The sequence below is a fragment of the Podarcis melisellensis genome (assembly GCF_964234715.1).
Source record: "Podarcis melisellensis genome assembly, chromosome: 11".
Taxonomy (NCBI): domain Eukaryota; kingdom Metazoa; phylum Chordata; class Lepidosauria; order Squamata; family Lacertidae; genus Podarcis; species Podarcis melisellensis.
Window position 1 is genome coordinate 1,162,314 of NC_138543.1, and position 18,543 is coordinate 1,180,856.

The 18,543-nt window shown below is 43.6% G+C and overlaps 1 protein-coding gene across 9 annotated transcripts in view; it reads right to left on the reverse strand.

Annotated features, from left to right (window-relative positions):
• Nucleotides 1-401: 401 nt before the first annotated feature.
• The window catches only part of APBA1 (amyloid beta precursor protein binding family A member 1), an 89,250-nt gene continuing 71,108 nt past the window's right edge, over nucleotides 402-18,543 (reverse strand). For 6 of the 9 annotated variants that reach the window (XM_081930518.1, XM_081930519.1, XM_081930517.1 and 3 more), the window contains 9 exons: nucleotides 18,402-18,434; nucleotides 16,546-16,632; nucleotides 15,958-15,990; nucleotides 15,681-15,866; nucleotides 10,586-10,765; nucleotides 9,745-9,957; nucleotides 8,387-8,506; nucleotides 6,961-7,101; nucleotides 402-3,591 (listed from right to left, as the gene is read on the reverse strand). In XM_081930518.1, the coding sequence (XP_081786644.1) occupies nucleotides 3,520-3,591; nucleotides 6,961-7,101; nucleotides 8,387-8,506; nucleotides 9,745-9,957; nucleotides 10,586-10,765; nucleotides 15,681-15,866; nucleotides 15,958-15,990; nucleotides 16,546-16,632; nucleotides 18,402-18,434 (1,065 nt within the window). In that variant the 3' untranslated portion in view covers nucleotides 402-3,519. The remainder of the gene's footprint in view (nucleotides 3,592-6,960; nucleotides 7,102-8,386; nucleotides 8,507-9,744; nucleotides 9,958-10,585; nucleotides 10,766-15,680; nucleotides 15,867-15,957; nucleotides 15,991-16,545; nucleotides 16,633-18,401; nucleotides 18,435-18,543) is intronic. The other 3 variants (XM_081930522.1, XM_081930521.1, XM_081930523.1) reach the window with 3 other exon arrangements.

Consider the following 18,543-nt stretch of genomic DNA (forward strand, 5'->3'; position numbering starts at 1 on the left):
AACTCTTCACAAAGTTCAAGAGGTCAAGACACAAAGACTTTAGCAACTAATCCACACCTAATGACCCACCTAAGTGGTACTCAGGATATCACTCAAGAAATCACTCAAGATATCCCTCAAGTAATTAAGGAACAAAAGAAGAAAAGGCACACTAGCCTGGGAACTTCCTCTCTGCCCAGAACATTGGAGGCTATACACCACACCCCCTCAACAGTATTTATAGGAACTCAAACACTGAGATCCTGCTCTGTTCCAGTAACAAGAAGCCGAAAGCACCAGCCTGAAGATGACGAGTGAGACCTCGTCGAAACGTCGCCTAGACACCCCAACTTTTACACGGGAAGACACCCGAGGACACCAAAACCTGCATATATATATATATATATATATATATATATATATATATATATATATCCATTTCAGTCCCATTTATATCCTAGTATCTTGGATGTTTAATAACAGCTGTGAAAAGACGCCTCTTGGCTAAACCTGAAAAAGAAATAGATCTATTCTGTGAGTCAACATGGTTAAATGGTTGGGCTTTCAAGACCAGCTTTTCATTCAGGGATTTTCTGGAAAAGCTGTTCTGTATATAGAGAAACAAGATTTTCCTGATTGGGTGTCAATAAGATGAATAATGGCTTAGGACAGGCATAGGCAAACTCAGCCCTCCAGATGTTTTGAGACTACAATTCCCATCATCCTTGACAACTGGTCCTGTTAGCTAGGGATGATGGGAGTTGTAGTCCCAAAACATATGGAGGGCGAGTTTGCATATGCCTGGCTTAGGAGGAAGTGTGTTTCCTTGTGGGAAGCGGGAAGAAAGGGCTATTGGTTAGTTGGAGTTGGTAGAAAAAAATGAACAACACTATGTATAATTTAATTTTATATGTTCTCTACATTTGCTACTTTTGCATTTAGTTAAGGAACTTAGGGGTTGTGTGCTGTTGTGTAAAGTCCATTCAAAACATCTTACTGAATCTAGGTAGCCTCAGACTAAGTACAAACTATGGCTGTTAATCTGGAATACCAGCATTACTATCTTGGCTTAGAATCCCTTTAATTTAATAAATTTAATAAAAGAGTTGTGCAGTGTTGTTACTCTGAAGATATTCAATTCCTATATTTCTTTGCATCATTATTTGGCCTAGTCAAAAGGATACTGATAGTTCTCTTTTCTACTGCAACTCCCTATTTCAGAAGTGAAAATGCAATCCTTGCACGCTTCCCATTGTCCCGGTAGAAAAACTGTAATGACATACACAAAATCCACATTTTTCAAGGCCATTTTTGAGACACAGTGTGGCTTTTTCTCCCTCTCCAACTTTTTTTTATTTACACCTCACTCCCCCTGCATCACAGCTAAATAACTTCAATAGGCTGTAAATCCTACAGCTGAAAATAATTCTTCTGGTTTTGCTTTGGAAAAAATGTGGCCAATTTTTTTGGAAAAAGACTTTGCTTACATACATTTGCTAATGGTTTCTTATCTAGCATGCTGTCCAGGTCCACACCACTTTGTGGTGGTGCAATAAAGCAACAGCATCTGACGCCGGCCAAAACATGCAGCCAGATATGCACAAGTCCTGCCCCCTCCAATGCAGAGTTGCCTCTTGGTTTCCGTGGGCTGAGGGGTTAGCCAAGTGAAGAAGATATTGTTGCTAGACTTGTCCAGGTTGAAATATTTCTCTCTCTCTCTTATTATCTCCTATAAGACTACTACAGAGTGAGTCTTTTAAAAGAGGCCCCGTGGAAAATGTGTACTCTGTATCCGCAGGGCCTCTTTTAAAGGACTCACCCTGTATATGGGCAATATTATGTAACTGTACATGAACAATTTATTTGTGAATAAAGAAAGGGAATTAACATTCCATTCCTTAGCCTCCCTAACAACTTGTGTGTATCGCAGGGCTTGGTTGTGGCTCAAGCATCTGTTACACAACCAGCTCATTTCCTTCCTAGAACTTCCATGGCTGTAGTGGGAAGTAGGATCCACATGTAACACCCATGCAGGGCACTGAATCCCATCAGAACCTGCAACATGTGTGCATATCCATGCAACATGCAAACACCCCCAACCCCTTCCCCTGATACGTCAGTGTTGCCCTGGACAGTAAATTGGGCTGCCACTTTATCAGTAGTATTCCAGATTTCCTACCCCCCCCCCCCACAATATTAGGTTCCAGAAATGCAGCGCTCTTTCCTCCAAAGAATACTGGGACCCCTTGAAGAGCAACACATGTATTGTGAATGACACAATCTTTTGTGGGCTCTGCCCCAAAAAGGATCATGCCATAATAAATTTTTAAGTGTTTAAGGTGCCACAGGAGCATATTACAGTGTATGGACTCCTTTGATTTTAAATATTATGACCAAAGCCTTTTGGAATGCTCTTTCATTGCATGAGCATCTACAGTAAGTGAGCATATCCTTTTAGTATCCCAGGCATGGGATTAACTTTACATATATTTATATATATATTTATATATATATATATTACAAAATAAATTAAGTTTATACCTTCCACTATTTTGCTATGGCCCAAAATTAATGACAAATTTTCTTTAAAAAAAAATTAAATACAAACTTTTGGACCAAAGATATGTTAGAAGTAAACTGGCTCAAAACAAAACCATTTGGAACTGCATGTAGACTTGCTGAAATACATAAATATCAAGCATACAGTTTTAAAATGTGACAGTCTATCAGCCCACAGACACATTCATACATACACAAATGGAAAAAAGTTAGAAAGTTAAGATCTGACAGCAGTATTGTCCACACACCCCACACTGTTTCTGGTGGACCACTCAATCTTAGAAAGTACAGAACAGAAAAACCATTGCAAGAAAAATCATGCTGCACATGACAAATAGGAGACCTTGGGGAGTGTGTGAGGTGGTGGAGAAAGACCTTGCAGCAGCATCTCAAGACAATGTACATTTTATTCCCAGAGGATTTTGAGCAGAACCCAGCAGCAGCCCCTCCTCATAGACAGGTGTTGAGCTACATTAGGAAAGCAGAGCTCACCTGAAAGACAAGGTGTCATCCCATTTCCTTTTTCAAACACATCACAACTTTTTCTTTAGGGCAAAATTGTCAGCTTGTTGCTAACATACACCTAACAGCAGCTATGTAGGATAAAACAAATCTGCATCCTTTCTGTCACTCAAAGAAGAGAATTTTACCTATTTGGTAAAAAGAGCTTTCTAACTTTATTTTCTATCCTAACAGCCAGAGAGGCATAAAATGATGTAGCTGGAACAAGTGTGTGTGTAAGTGTGTGTGTGTGTGCACGCGCGCATGCGTGAACAAGAAATTCTTGGTTAGTTTTCTGTTTTGTGAAGAATTACATAAAACTAGTAGTAAAAAGGTGCAACCCAAAATGTCATCTTGTACACAGAATGATAAAAGGTGAGAAACAAGAGTGAGACATGTTGCTGCAGAAATAAAAATGCAGCACAAGAAAACTCCACTAACGAGGAAAAGTGTCTCCCCTGCACACTGGGTGTGACAACTTTAGATGTAAACCGGTTGTTCCTGTGCGGTCAAGAGTCTGTACATGGCAGCTGGCATGGTCTTCATATGAATCTGGACAAAGGAAAGAAAGACTGGCATCAGTTTCATATATGCGTTTCCAAACATTCACAGCTAGCCTTCTGAAAATCGAAGGGCTCCTTCCATCTACGCAAGGGATTGAGACCTAGCAGAGGTTCCCACTGGAGGTGGAAGAACGGGATTTTAGCTTAGCTGAACTCCTTCCCTTGGCAGCTTGCCAGCTTCACACAAGTGTGATACAGTTATCTTCAGTCTTTTCAGAGCCAGGACACATCTCTAAGCATGTTTATTAATTTATTTTATAATAATCATTTATTTTTTCCTCCTCACTTGCATCATCTGTATTTCTTCATCTCCTTCCATCTTTAATACATCAACAAAAAGAAAACACTATGGTAGCATGGGGACTAGTTCAAGCAATTTTAAATTGGGATATTATCAAATTGTGGGGTGCAACCTACCTCCACAGCTGTAGTGAATAATAAAATAAAATAAAATAAAATAAAATAAAATAAAATAAAATAAAATATAATAATAATAATAATAATATAATATTTCTACCCTGCCCATCTGGCTGTGTTTCGCCATCCACTATGGGCGGCTTCCAACAAAAGATTAAAAAAAGATAAACAACAAATATTAAAAACTTCCCTAAACAGGGCTGCCTTCAGATGTCTTCAAAAAGTCAGCTAGTTGTTTATTTCCTTGAGATCTGGTGGGAGGGCGTTCCACAGGGCGGGCACCACCACCAAGAAGGCCCTCTGCCTGGTTCCCTGTAACCTCACTTCTCACAGTGAGGGAAACACCCGAAGGAAATGTACTGGGAGCCAATGTAGGTCTTTCAAGACCGGTGTTATGTGGTCTCGGCGGCCTTTCCCAGTCACCAGTCTAGCTGCCACATTCTGGGTTAGTTGTAGTTTCCGGGTCACCTTCAAAGGTAGCCCCACGTAGAGAGCACTGCAGTAGTCCAAGCGGGAGATAACTAGAGCATGCACCACTCTGGCAAGACAGTCTGCGGGCTGGTAGGGTCTCAGCCTGCGTACCGGATGGAGCTGGTAGAGAGCTGCCCTGGACACAGAATTGACCTGCGCCTCCATGGACAGCTGGGAGTCCAAAATGACTCCCAGGCTGTGCACCTGGTCCTTCAGGGGCACAGTTACTCCATTCAGAACCAGGGTGTCCTCCACACCACCTCTGTCCCCAAAATAGTACTTCTCTTGTCAGGATTCAACCTCAATCTGTTAGCCGTGATCCATCCTCCAACCGCCTCCAGACACTCAAACAGGACCTTCACCACCTTCACTGGTTCTTATTTAGAAGAGAGGTTGAGCTGGGTATCAAACCCCCTGATCTCCACCAGCGGCTTTAAAAGGCATGAGGCAAGAGGACGGAACTCTGAGGCTTGTGGGGTCACAAGTGAGAGCCCAGGGGTCTGAACACTCATCCCCCAACACCGCTTTCTGGACATGACCCAGGAGGAAGGAGTGGAACCACTGTATAATAGTGCCCATAGCTACCAGCCCCTCTAGATGGTCCAGAAGGATGTCATGGTCAATGGTATCTAAGGCCGCTGAGAGATCCAGCAGAACTAGGAAACAGCTTTCACCTTTGTCCCTTGCCCGCCGGAGATCATTGACCAGTGCAACCAAAGCAGTTTCAGTCCCATGATGAGGCCTAAATCCCAACTAGAAGGGATCAAAATGGTCCACATCCTCCAAGCATGCTTGGAGTTGTTCAGCAACTCAATCAATCACCTTGCCCAAGAATGGAAGATTTGAGACTGGGCAATAGCTGGCCATATTGGCCGGGTCTAAAGATGTTTTTTAAAGAAGCTGTTTAATGACCGCCTCTTTCAGCGGGTCTGGGAAGGCTCCCTCACAGAGGGAAGCATTCACCACCCTGCGAAGCCCATTAACTAGACTAGGTTTCCTCAACCTCAGCCCTCCAGATTGTTTTGGCCTACAATTCCCAAGATCCCTAGCTAGCAGGACCAGTGGTCAGGGATGATGGGAATTGTAGTCTCGGTAGGACCGAGGTTGAGGAAGCCAGGCCTCAACCAGGCCTAGACCTTCCCGGCTCGCTTTTATGAGCCAGGATGGGCAAGGATCAAGGAGACAGGTGGTTGGTTTCACTTGTCCAAACAGCCTGTCCACATCCTGGGAGGTAACAGATTGGAATTGATCCCACGCAACTTGACTAGACAGGACTCTAGTACTCTCCCACCCTGGCCCAGCTCTCACGGTAGAGTCTACCTCTTTCCAAATCTGAGTGACTTTATCTGCAAAAAAACTTTTACCAGGCCCCGATGGCAAAATTGTTACCAGGCCCCAATGGCAAAGGTGTTTCCGCTAAATTGCGAACCACCTTAAAGAGTCTCCTGCTACTATTTTCTGCAGATGCAATAGAGGCGGTGAAGAAAGTCCTCTTTGCTATCGCTATCGCCACTTGGTAGGCTCAATGTTGAACTCTAACCTGTGTCCAGTCCAATTCAAAATGGGTTTTCTGCCACTGGCGCTCTAGCCGTCTCAGCGATTGTTTCACCGCCCTCAGCTCCAGGGAAAACCATGGGCTGTCTTGGCTCCATGCAATCGGAGTGGACGCTTCAGAGCCAGACAGTCGATAGTCCTGGTTAACTCCACATTCCAGCAGGCCACCAGGGATTCAGCTGAAAGGCTATCAACATGGGATAAACCTTTTGGGTATCCATTAAGTGGCAGGGGGCAGACCTTGCAAATTGGTCCACCTCCCTGCAGAGGGGAAGGGTCGCAGAGAAGTCCAGTTGCACCAGGAAGTGATCTGACCATGGCACTAGAGAGCTGGACCAGGGAGAGCCAAATGAAAATGCCTTCTCAGTGAAAAAGCTCACTAGGTTTGTTAACCTAGGTCTAGCATTAGGAAGCACCATGAGCCCCGGAACCAAACGCCTTGCCTGCTGGGCCCCTGCTGCCACTTGCCCCTTCTTCACTGGCTGGAAGGGACCAGAGCAGGTACTCAATGCCTGACACCTGGAGGGTAAGAAGGAGGGCCACTTGGCTCTGACGGGAGTGGAGAAGGCCCTTGGCTTCCATTCAGCTGATTGCGGCATCATGTGTTCCTGTGAGGTAAGCCAGAATGGTGGAGGATCTTGAGGGAAGGAAGCCAAGGGCTCACCTGAGCCCTGAGCCCAGTGCCTTACCCCTTAGCCCAACATATCTAATCAATTTGATGTGAGAATAAGCCCCAAGTTGCTGGAAGGAAAAAAGAAAACATACAGAGGTAAATGTTTGTACAACTAGATCCATGGCCATTCAATGTACTTCCTGAGAAAGACACACACAGCAGGAAGGGCTGACCTGCCCACACCTGTGATCTCCTTTGGTGCCAAAATGGCCTAGGGGGGGAGTGAAAATTGCCAGCTCCTACCTCACCAACAGCATTTGAAAGAATGTGAACAATCTTTTCATGAGGTGTTGCTACAACACTTTGCCCATTTATTTCAATGATTCGGTGACCCACTCGTACGCCTCCTCGCTCTGCTATGCCTCCTCGCATAAGGCTACAGATCTGGAAAGAGAAGATGCAAAAGAATGACAGCACACCATGTGAGGCCCTGGAACCATGAAAAGGCAGGAGCTGCCATTAGACCAACATTGAATTCACACATCAGACATTAAAAACTTCCCTAAACAGGGCTGCCTTTAGATGTCTTCTAAAAGTCAGGTATTTGTTTATTTCCTTGACATCTGATGGGAGGGCGTTCTACAGGACGGGCGCCACTACCGAGAAGGCTCTTTGCCTGGTTCCTAATACAGTGGTACCTCGGGCTAAGTACTTAATTCGTTCCGGAGGTCCGTTCTTAATCTGAAACTGTTCTTAACCTGAAGCACCACTTTAGTTAATGGGGCCTCCTGCTGCCGCCGCGCCGCCAGAGCACGATTTCTGTTCTCATCCTGAAGCAAAGTTCTTAACCTGAAGCACTATTTCTGGGTTAGCAGAGTCTGTAACCTGAAGCGTATGTAACCTGAGGTACCACTGTACTATTCAGTATTAGGGATGATATTTACAGAATCACTAGCAGCTTCAGTGTTATCCTGGCACCCTGAACTTACTCCTCACTAACTACAGCCACACCCTCACACGTCAACAGATTTCAGCTGCCATGCTTCTGGCTTTACCAATTAAACATGGGAATATTTCTACCACATATCCCGCTGCTGGAAAAGCAACAAAGTGCACTCTGCAATCCCCTTCAGTTACACTACCCCAACCCACAAGCAATATTATTAACATCTCAATTTCCATTATTTAATTACTAGATATTATTCCTTCAATCAATGATAGTAATTATATTTATTTATTTATTTATTTATATCCCACCCATCTGGACGGGTTTCCCGAGGCACTCGGTAGCTTATAGAATATATAAAATATAATAAAGCATCAAACATTAAAAGCTTCCTTAAACAGGACTGCCTTCAGATGTCTTCTAAAAGTCTGGTAGTTGTTTTCCTCTTTGACATCTGACAGGAGGGCGTTCCACAGGGCGGGCACCACTACCAAGAAGGCCCTCTGCCTGGTTCCCTGTAACTTGGCTTCTCGGAGCAAGGGAACCGCCAGAAGAACCTTGGAGCTGGACCTCGGTGTCCGGGCAGAACGATGGGGGTAGAGACACTCCTTCATTCATTTGCTTAACTATCAGGTCCTTAATGTTTATGCAGATAATAATGCTTTAGCTAAAATTCAATACATTTGTATATTAAGTGCTTTTGAAATCAACTTCCTTTTTTATTAAAGAAAATATCAATAGAGCTAGGTTTATAAACAGTTAAGAATGTCAAATGCTACTTACAATGCCATTCTGAACACTGAAGCCAAGTTGATATCTGAGGTCTGGTCTTCTGATAAGGACAGTAGTTACTGGAGGGCATCTGACTATATTCAGCTTAACTCTAGCCTGGTTTTTCAACCCCTTGAAAACAATATGGCAAATAAAATTTAAAATTAATCTTAATTTGTGCTGGAACATTACACTTTAGTTCAACTCGATGTGCACTATGGTACCATTTGCTCCATCATCACAATTTAAGAACATGCACAGCAGAAATACAAGCTCATGTTACAGAACTTGAATGATAACTAATGCAAAGAGTAGTCACACAATAAAGTGTAGCTACACAACTTCATCCAAGAAAAGTTGCTGCAGTGGAAAGGGATTCAGCCACACAGGAGTGGCTCCCACAGCACTTTGGAAAAATTGGAATTTACTTTAAGCCACTTCATTTCATAGAATTGTAGAGCTGGAAGGAATTCCAAGAGTCATCTAGCCCACCCTCTGCAGTGTAGGAATCTCAGCTGAAACACCCAGGACAGATGGCCATCCAATCTCTGCTTGTTAATCAAGCAAAGATACATGCACGTAGATGTGGGAAGACAAGAAAGTAAATAAAACTACAACTCTGATAGTAGGAAAAGGCTATTCAGCAGCCATTTGGTGTGCAAAGACACACAAGGTCCAAGAGATTTTCATTCTGTTTTATAGCTTTCATATTTGGGGTGGTTGGTTGGCTTTATTTATACATGGAAAAGCATCAGACAATCCAGACCCAAACATCGGCTGTGTTGCATATGCCCACCCCTTTGCCTTCCCAGCCAGAAAATGTCCCAAGGTTCTGTATATACATGCAGTCCCTCCACAAAGAATCAGAAAAGGCCAGCTGAGCTTCTAGCAAGTGCCCCATGGCACATTATGCTTTTGTTTTTAAAAAAGTCTGAGAGTTCATATATTTCATTTTGATGACAGCTATCCTATAAGCTGTACGTTGGTACTGGGTGGTGTGAGAAAAATGATTGACATGTATGGACTGGAAAGCAGATTTGATTAACGTGTAAAATACCTGGGCCATGGTACTCCTGAACAGGTAATGGCGATCCCAAATGCAGAAGGTATTTTCCATCTGGATGGAAACTAACAGCTAATGTCTATGCATTAATTGGTCACAACACCCATTTGCACACAGGCTCCTCTGGGTCATCCTTTCATGCTCTAGAATGTCATCATCTTAACAGCTTGCTTTCATGGTGCAAGGCTTTCCACGTGTGACCACACCAAAACATCATCCCACTTTAACCTGCCAAGGAGCCAGCAGCCTTCTTCCCTGCTACACCCACAGTCAGGAGCCCTTTCGAGACTAAGTCTCTTTTCTGTACCTTTATGATACTCTGACAGGTAGAGAGTGGCAGGCCAACCAAACTGGTCCCGTTGATGGACATGATTTGGTCCCCTATGTTCAGCTTCCCCGATTTCTCAGCTGGTCCTCCATGCATCATATTTGCAATGATAACAGTCGGCAAGATGGATCCCCATCCGGACTCCACAATGACTACACCCAGAATTTCTCCCTTCTGCTTCTCAATGAAAACCTGAATTAGGAGAACAAAAAACGAGAACAACCTGAAACCTTTCTCCTCTAGGAAACCTACAGAATAAATGAAAGTGCACACACTTCTCTCTTGCAACTAAATCAGTGAAGGCATCTGGAAGATTTACATCAATAAAAATATGTATAACATTATTAACAGTGGAGTGGAATAAAGCAAAGGAACTCAGCAGGATTATTATTATGGGTTTAAATGACTACGAATTACATCTTCATAAAGTTATTTTTCTACAAAGTTTAGCACTGTATCTCTCAAGCCAGTTTCAGACATAGTGTTTTTGAAACGAGCTCTTGCAACCCCCCGTTACAACTACATAAGTGAAAATTCTGAATGCATTAACACTGCAGGCAAATTTTTGAAAGCTGTTCCTTAAAAAAAAAATACATGGCAGATGGTAATCAATTCAATCTTGATAAATTTAGCACTACCCTAAAAATATAGAAAAGTGGGGTGTGAGAGGATGAAAGACTGGCTGCTGATATCCCACGAGTGGAGAAGCAGGGAGAGAAGTCATTCTTGAGGAACTCCAATGGCTGTATAATTGTTACTAGAATTGGGCTGCTCAGGGGGTTATCAGCTCAAAGACTTTGTTATTAGAATGCGTACATACATCTTTGCAATTTTCAGACTTTGAGAAGTGGATCAGGTCGTCATTGTACATGTCTTGGGTGTTGAGCAGGTCACTGTATTCCTTCTGGCTCAGGTCTTCTGGATTTATCCCATTGGCCCTCAAGAATTCCTGGTAGGCCACACTAAATGCCTGACCTATGGACTGTGCAATTAGCTGTGCCTGTAGCAGTTGCCAAAGGGGAGGGGGAATGAAACAGGAACAAAATCAGACATACCAAATTAGTTCACAAAATCAAGTGGAAGCTGGAAAAGCTTTAAAAATGATGCAACTACAGAACACACATCAAAATGCTTCTTTTTTATTAGTGGTTGCTGAATCATTTGGCTCACTAAGGGCCATGAGGTGGGCAAAATATAGTGAGGGCCATCATAAAAATTAGCCTCTTGTTCCTCACTTGCCTAGGGTCTCCTACATCACTGCATAAGAGAAAAAGATGATTCCTAATTTGGTCATACTTGCAATTTGTGTTTCTGGGTCTGCTCTGTATTCTTACCAGTTCTTATTCTCACCAACTCATACCCCAAGAGTAGTCTGGATGGCACCTTCCAAATGTCATGGAACAGGGGTCGGCAAACTACAGCCCAGGGGCTGGATGCTAAAGGGAAGTTTTCCTTCTGCACATAACTGTGGCCTTATGGGAAGTCTTGCTTCTTTCCTCTTGCATTCTGGGAAGTCTCGCTTATAATCTTCTCTCTGTTTCTGCACACACTGTACGAACCTGCTCCAAACACCAAGACATTCCCTCATCGCTCAGTTCACCTCAAGTTCATGGTGACTTGTACTCCATGCATAGCTGACCACATCTATAGAACTTGATTATTATATTCTTTCATGTTATGATCAATCATTAGTAATCGTCTGTGTTATATTAATCTTTAGTTATAATTAATTAGGAGGTTTCATGCTTGTCTAGTCCCAACCTCGTTTCCCAGCCTTTAATCTACCAGTGATAAATGTTCACATGTAATTCCCACCCCTCACATGTAATTCCCGCCTTGCATTTGCATTAACCAATAGGCAATGAGTTTCTTTGTGTTTGTAACAACCAATCAGCCACAAGGACACCTGTGGCAATGCTTTGTGATATTCAATAAAAGAGAGTTCCCGGGACTTCCCCGGCAGACGCCTCTCACATGACACCTACTACTCGTCTCCCGTGATTTTCATTCCTACATCTGGTGACCCCGGATGTGCCAGATCCCTTACGCAGCCAAGCCCCTGTACTTCACTCGACTGGAAAAGTCTCAGCGCGCTACTTCGTGAGTATGGGGGGCGATTTGACAAAATTGCAGAAAGAACATGCCAGGGAATTGTCTTCTCTAGTTAGACAGCGAGTTGTGGGTGTTAATGTTTCCTTAAAAGAAATTGAACAGCTCCTTGGTGAGATTGCTTGCCAATGTCCCTCCTACCCCGAAAGGGGGTCCCTTGAGGTGGGGACTTGGCAAAAGATCGGGAAGACCCTCTTTGCAGAACCGAGGGCTTCAATTCATTGTCTGCTCACCTGGCAGAAATGTGCAGCTGCCGTTGCTAAATTAGGACCTCAGGCGTCTCCTTCGGCTCCTGCTCTCCTGCCTGCAGCAGACAATCCCCCCCCTTATCCTCCTTATCCTAAGCTTTTGCCTCCATTGCAGCCTTGCCAACCCCTCCCTACACCTCAGCCCACAAACCCATCCACCCCTCCCCTTCCTCCTTTGCCTGCTTTGCCTGCCACAACCCCTGTGTGCTCTCCTACAGGAGCTGTGCGCACCTCACTTTCCCTGGCTAGGCAGAAAGGAATTCTGTCCTTAGAGGAGGAATCTGTGTGGGCTGGGGAATTGCCTTCTGCTTTCCCTATTAGCTCTTTTGTTAATATTAAACAACAACATTCAGAGCCCTACCATCAATTTATAGATAGATTGAAAGAAGCAGTCACCAGGCAGGTTGATAATACTACAGCCCAGAATGAACTGATGGAAAAATTGCCTTTTGAAAATGCAAACACCTACTGTAAGAAGGCTTTGCAGTCAATCATTAACCGTCCTAAATACGATCCGGCTCAGAAGATTCAATCCTGTGCGGAATTTGGCAGCCAGAGCCATGCCATGTACTTGCTTGCCGGAGCCAATCCAAATTTGGCAGCCAACCAAAGTGAATTTAAGCATAGCGCAGTAGCTCTGTCCCGTTGGATGCCCTTACTGTGTTTACTAATGGAGCCCCCTCCAGGGGGGTCGTTGCATGGCTACAAAATGATAAATGGCACAGCCTCTACATTCTTCCACAGAAGTTTGCCCAGCATTCTGAGCTGGCAGCTGCTGTTAAAGTTTTGCATCATTTCTCCACGCAGCCAATTCCATGACCCCATACGTGGCTTCCTTTAATGTTACTTGTGCCCGTATGGTGAACTGCACAAAAACCAACAGTGTAAAAATGGGCAAGGATAACTTCAATTGTTCTGATTATGTACATATTTCATATATATATAAATACACAGAGCTGCCTGACGGCTGGTTTTGGTCATGTCCAGGCTTCACGTTTAATTACATTCCTGCAAACATCAGCCATGGCACGCCCTGCTGCTTAAGCCGTATGTCTATTATTTTACCCAAGAAGCATCATTTATCCCGCTCTCGATATCGACGTGCTGTAGAATTAAATAATGATTGTGATGATGCTGTCTCTCTCCCTAGCAGATCTGAATATATTTCTCTAGCTGTATCTCTTCTAGGAGTCCCTGGACTGGCTGTCCGGAATAGCAGGAATATTAACTCTTTAGCTTGCTCCGCAGCAAAGGCTCTGAACTTTACATCGCAAGCCCTTCATCTTTTGAATAAAGAGCAGAGTGAACTCCAGCATGGCGTCCTGCAGAACCGCGCTGCTATCGATTATCTATTGATGCTCCATCATTACGGATGCGAACAAGTGGAAAACATGTGCTGTTTTAATATCACTGACAATTCTAAGGCTATTCAAAAACAAATCTCTCATTTGCAAAATCTCACACATCATATCAAACAGGATGTTGGTTTTCCTGCTTTCTGGGATTCTTTCACCCAGTGGCTTACCGCTTGGCTGCCGAACCTTACTTGGCTTCGTAATCTCTTTCAATATGCTATTGTCATAATTTGTATATTGATTCTACTATGCTGCTTCCTCCAATGCATTCCTGGCCTCATAAGTCTTTTCTCTCGACTTCTCTCTCCCCCTCAGCCACCCAATAAAATCCTTGCTGCTTATTTTGCGAAATGGCAACACCAACAGTAAACCAAAGGGGAGATATGGGCAGATTTATTTCGAGCATGCGTTGGCAAACCACGTATCTCGTAGTATTTTTTGTCCCATCCTCCCTGGCGAATTTATTTTGGGCATTCGCTGGCACACCACTAATCCCGAAATATTTTTGCCTTATTTACCCAGTACGCCTCGCAAAAAAGAAAAGAAAGGGGGAGATAAAGGGAAGTTTTCCTTCTGCACATAACTGTGGCCTTATGGGAAGTCTTGCTTCTTTCCTCTTGCATTCTGGGAAGTCTCGCTTATAATCTTCTCTCTGTTTCTGCACACACTGTACGAACCTGCTCCAAACACCAAGACATTCCCTCATCGCTCAGTTCACCTCAAGTTCATGGTGACTTGTACTCCATGCATAGCTGACCACATCTATAGAACTTGATTATTATATTCTTTCATGTTATGATCAATCATTAGTAATCGTCTGTGTTATATTAATCTTTAGTTATAATTAATTAGGAGGTTTCATGCTTGTCTAGTCCCAACCTCGTTTCCCAGCCTTTAATCTACCAGTGATAAATGTTCACATGTAATTCCCACCCCTCACATGTAATTCCCGCCTTGCATTTGCATTAACCAATAGGCAATGAGTTTCTTTGTGTTTGTAACAACCAATCAGCCACAAGGACACCTGTGGCAATGCTTTGTGATATTCAATAAAAGAGAGTTCCCGGGACTTCCCCGGCAGACGCCTCTCACATGACACCTACTACTCGTCTCCCGTGATTTTCATTCCTACAGGATGCGGCCCACCAGGCTCGTAAATCTGGCCTGCGGACCCTGCTGCCCGCTCAGTCAGTCCCTGCACTGGGCTAAATCGCCGTGGCATTTCCTTGAAAAGAAGCCAAGAATGCCTCGCTGTGCAGAGACTGACTTCTGCAATGCTTACGCAGCTTCGGATTGGCTGCAGGAAGTTCCTGCAGCCAATCCAAAGCCTCACCGCCTGTGCGCTTAGGTAAACCCGGCGCAGCCATGGACAGAGAGGCCGGCGGGCGGGGGGTCTGGGCCGTGCCTTGGGCATCGTGGCGGGTGTGTCACAGGGCTTCAGCAGGAGCTTGGCACCCATCTTGGCGCTGCTGCTGGCGGCGAGCTCAGTGGCAGCACTGGAGCAGCTGGAGGGCAAGATGCGTGCCGCCTGCTCGGCGCTCTGCGTGCGCAGACTGCCTGCCGACCTGGCCTCGGACAATGGGCCGCAGCGTGTGGTGCACACTGCCTGGGAGCTCTGAGGACGGGCCAATGGAGCGGCTGCTGCCCGTCAACAACGCCAGTGAGCGGGCGTCATTGAGATGCACTCCTGAGTGCGTGCAAAGTGTGTTCCTCCTCCAGGTCCGGAGGCAGCTGCGGGACCGGCCTGCAGGTATTTATATTTTTCTAAATATAGTCCGCCCCCCCACAAGGTCTGAGGGACAGTTGACTGGCCCCGATCAAAAAGTTTGCTGACCCCTGTCATTGACTATAACTTCAGCCCCAGCCATCATGGCCAATGGTCAGGGATGATGGGGGTTGTGGTCTACCAACATCTGGAGGGCACCACAATGAGTGCCTGTCCTGAAAGAAAGGAAGCCTTTGTTCTTCCTCTCTTTGCTCTCTTCCTCTGTTGTCATTGTTTCCATCTCAACCCATATCCAGCTGGGATCATCTGGGTCAGCTCTCCCCATCTGGCTGGTCATTCCAGTCATCAGTCACTGGCCACTCCCCAGATGACTGAAGGAGAGCCTTCTCTTGCACTGTGATCAGTAGCGGTTGCATTTGAAAGTGAGAGGAACAACTCTTTGCTCATTTTCAATGCAGAAACAATAAAGCTCCTTACATCCTCAGATTCAAAGACATGGCAGATCATTTTATACTGTCTCTTCCCATCCTGGGAGGGATGAGATGCCTCCACATTATCCTGGGAATTAGATCTTGGCATTCGCCTGCGAGCCATCAAGACGACTATATTCCCAATATCTGCAATGTAGGAAATGGTCCTCAGAGGATGATCCATCATAGTTTCCTAAAGAAGACAAACCCTTCCATTAGTGTTCTTTAGCACTAACATATAAGAATTTAAAAAACATTGGCATTCAGTGCACACAAACACTTACGTTTTCCACATTAAAGGGAATTTTCATCACCTCCTAAAAGCAAAGAACAGTAGAAGTTCCCACTTGCAAGATCTCGAATTGCAGCAGTATGAGGTCAGGATATCTATACCTCTTTGCAGAAGGCATAAGCTTGTCTGATTTTGGACTACAGCAATCTAGCAGTACTTTTGTAGCCCTTTGCTCCCTCCCCCATAATACTTATTTAAACCTAAAATGCTAGAAGGCGTTTACAAATCTAGCATTTTATTCTTCCTTGTCAAACTGATATTTCTCTGCATAACTTTTATTTTTGACCTTTCTTAGAGTAAGCATCTGCAAAAATATTTAGCTCATAAAAGTGGAGAAATAACCTTTGTGAAATGAATGACAAAAATAAAACAAAACTATGTTGATAAAACATGTTTTATAAAACATTCAGGGTGCAATGATCTTCCTGCCTCACTTCACCCCCTAATAAATGATCTAAAACATGCTACCTTCAGGTTAATAAAAGGAACAAATGCAAATAAATACAGTATATGGGTGATGAATCAATGATGATAAGACAACACTGTCTTGTCTTGATAAAGTGATGGGTATTTGCTGTACCTGAGTGTCTGCATTCAACACTTTTATTCTCTGCGTTGAGATGAAGAGGTCAACTTCTGTCATGGGCTGAGATTCACCTTCAGGGGCCTGCAATTAAGGTCAGAGTTAATCCGCAACAGCAACAACAAACAAGCATTTGAGGAGAATCCGTGAACAGAACTGTGTTAGATCACAATTCAAAAAAGCCTTAGGACACAGTCATCAGAAGAGCAATGCAACATGTAGCATTAAGATAGCAGAAGCTAATGGTATGCAGAAGCTAATGGTATGCAGAAGCTGTCTATAGGGGTACGAAATGTGAGTTACGAGCTCAAGTCAGTACTGTGCACAAAAGTGTTAATTCCCTACAAATCTCTTGCCCTCTCCTTTCAGGGGAGGCTAGACTTGTGCTCTTGCACATATCCCTCCTCCTCTTTGCCACACATAGAAAGAAAGTACTGTGATGTTCACTGCCATAACTGGGAGCTCCCTGAGCCTATGAAGTGACCAAGAGATGCTTAGTGGGTTCAAGGAGAGCCTGAGTATACACAAACCTCCGGTATTTGTCTTGATTGTTAACTTCCTAATGTTGCAAGAATGTCCTTGACCGGCAGTGAGGGGAACTCTATAATCCCATCTGTTAGAGAAGTAGTAGTCAGCATGGTGCCCTCAAGATGTTATGGGAGTCCAACTCCCACAAGAGCTGCCAGCCAACACAGCCTATAGTCAGGCAGGACGGGAGCTGAAGCCCAACCAGGTCTGGGGTGCACCATGTTGGTTAGCTCTCTATTACAGAGTGGTTATTTAACAGAGTTAAGGAAGATGGCATAGAGAAGAAATGGACAAGGATATATACAGTGACCTTTTCTCAATGGCAGCCTTTTTATATTTGAATAATAATTTTGCATTACGAAAATTTGGAACTTTTGTATATATCTATTTATAAATTGTATTTAATAAGTGAATGAATGAATAACCTTGTCCTTGGTACCCCAGAAGAATGGGACAAGAGAGGGGAGGGCAAGGTAATGACCCCAAAGTGCCCAGCTCTTCTCTCCTTTGATGATTATTGTGTTCTGAGACAGTCTAAAAACACTCCTTTTCACACATGCCAATTTACATTTCCCCCCACTCATGGTTGTTCTGGCAAAAAGAGTAAGTCACAAAGCCAGCAAAAATGGAAAAAATGGAAAACGAAAACACCCAACACACCCCAAAGATCAGAGTCTGTCATGTCTAATACAGGAATGTATAATGCAGTTCTGGTAGAAGAGTCCTTGTGGTCACTAGAGGCTAAACGGCTAGGAGCACAATTTCGTACAGTAAAAATTGGCAAAATTTTTAGAAAAGCACCTAAAAATTCCATTTAAATCCTACAATGATATGTATTTAGTAATCTTAGTATAGTATATAATTTTATGTCTATAAAGGTTTGGGGTTTTTTGCATCCAGCAATTTAATAACCTCCATGAAATCAAACGAAACTACCGTTTAAACACAAGCTGAAATGCACAGTTTTAGAAGCATACCATTTGATATATTTAAAACCTTTCTCAGTCAGCTCTATAGTTGGAAGATAGTTTTGGGAAAAGCCTATTTTCCATTTAATTAAACCTTTCCATTACCCTACTTTGCATTACCCTACTAACATGAAATGGCTAATGGTAAACAACAAAGAGTAAACCATGCTACTGGTTATTTGAAAAATGTCAATTTATATGGGGGTTCAAACAAATTGTAAGAAAAGGTTTGCTGGATACAGAATTTTTTTAAATAAAATGTGAAAATCAAAAGTAAGAAATGCAAAAACAAAACAACAACAAAAAACAAAAACAAAAAAACAGGAAAAACATCAAGCTGATGAATTTGTACTGCACCTTCTTTCTGCTTTTGGCTAATTTCTGGGCCATCTGCTTAGCATGTAATAAACAGAGACAGGAGAATAGTTAGAGAGGTACTTTCAGAGACTCCAAGTTAAGTAGGGATCTAGAACATCAGGACTATGACTGCCATCTAGCC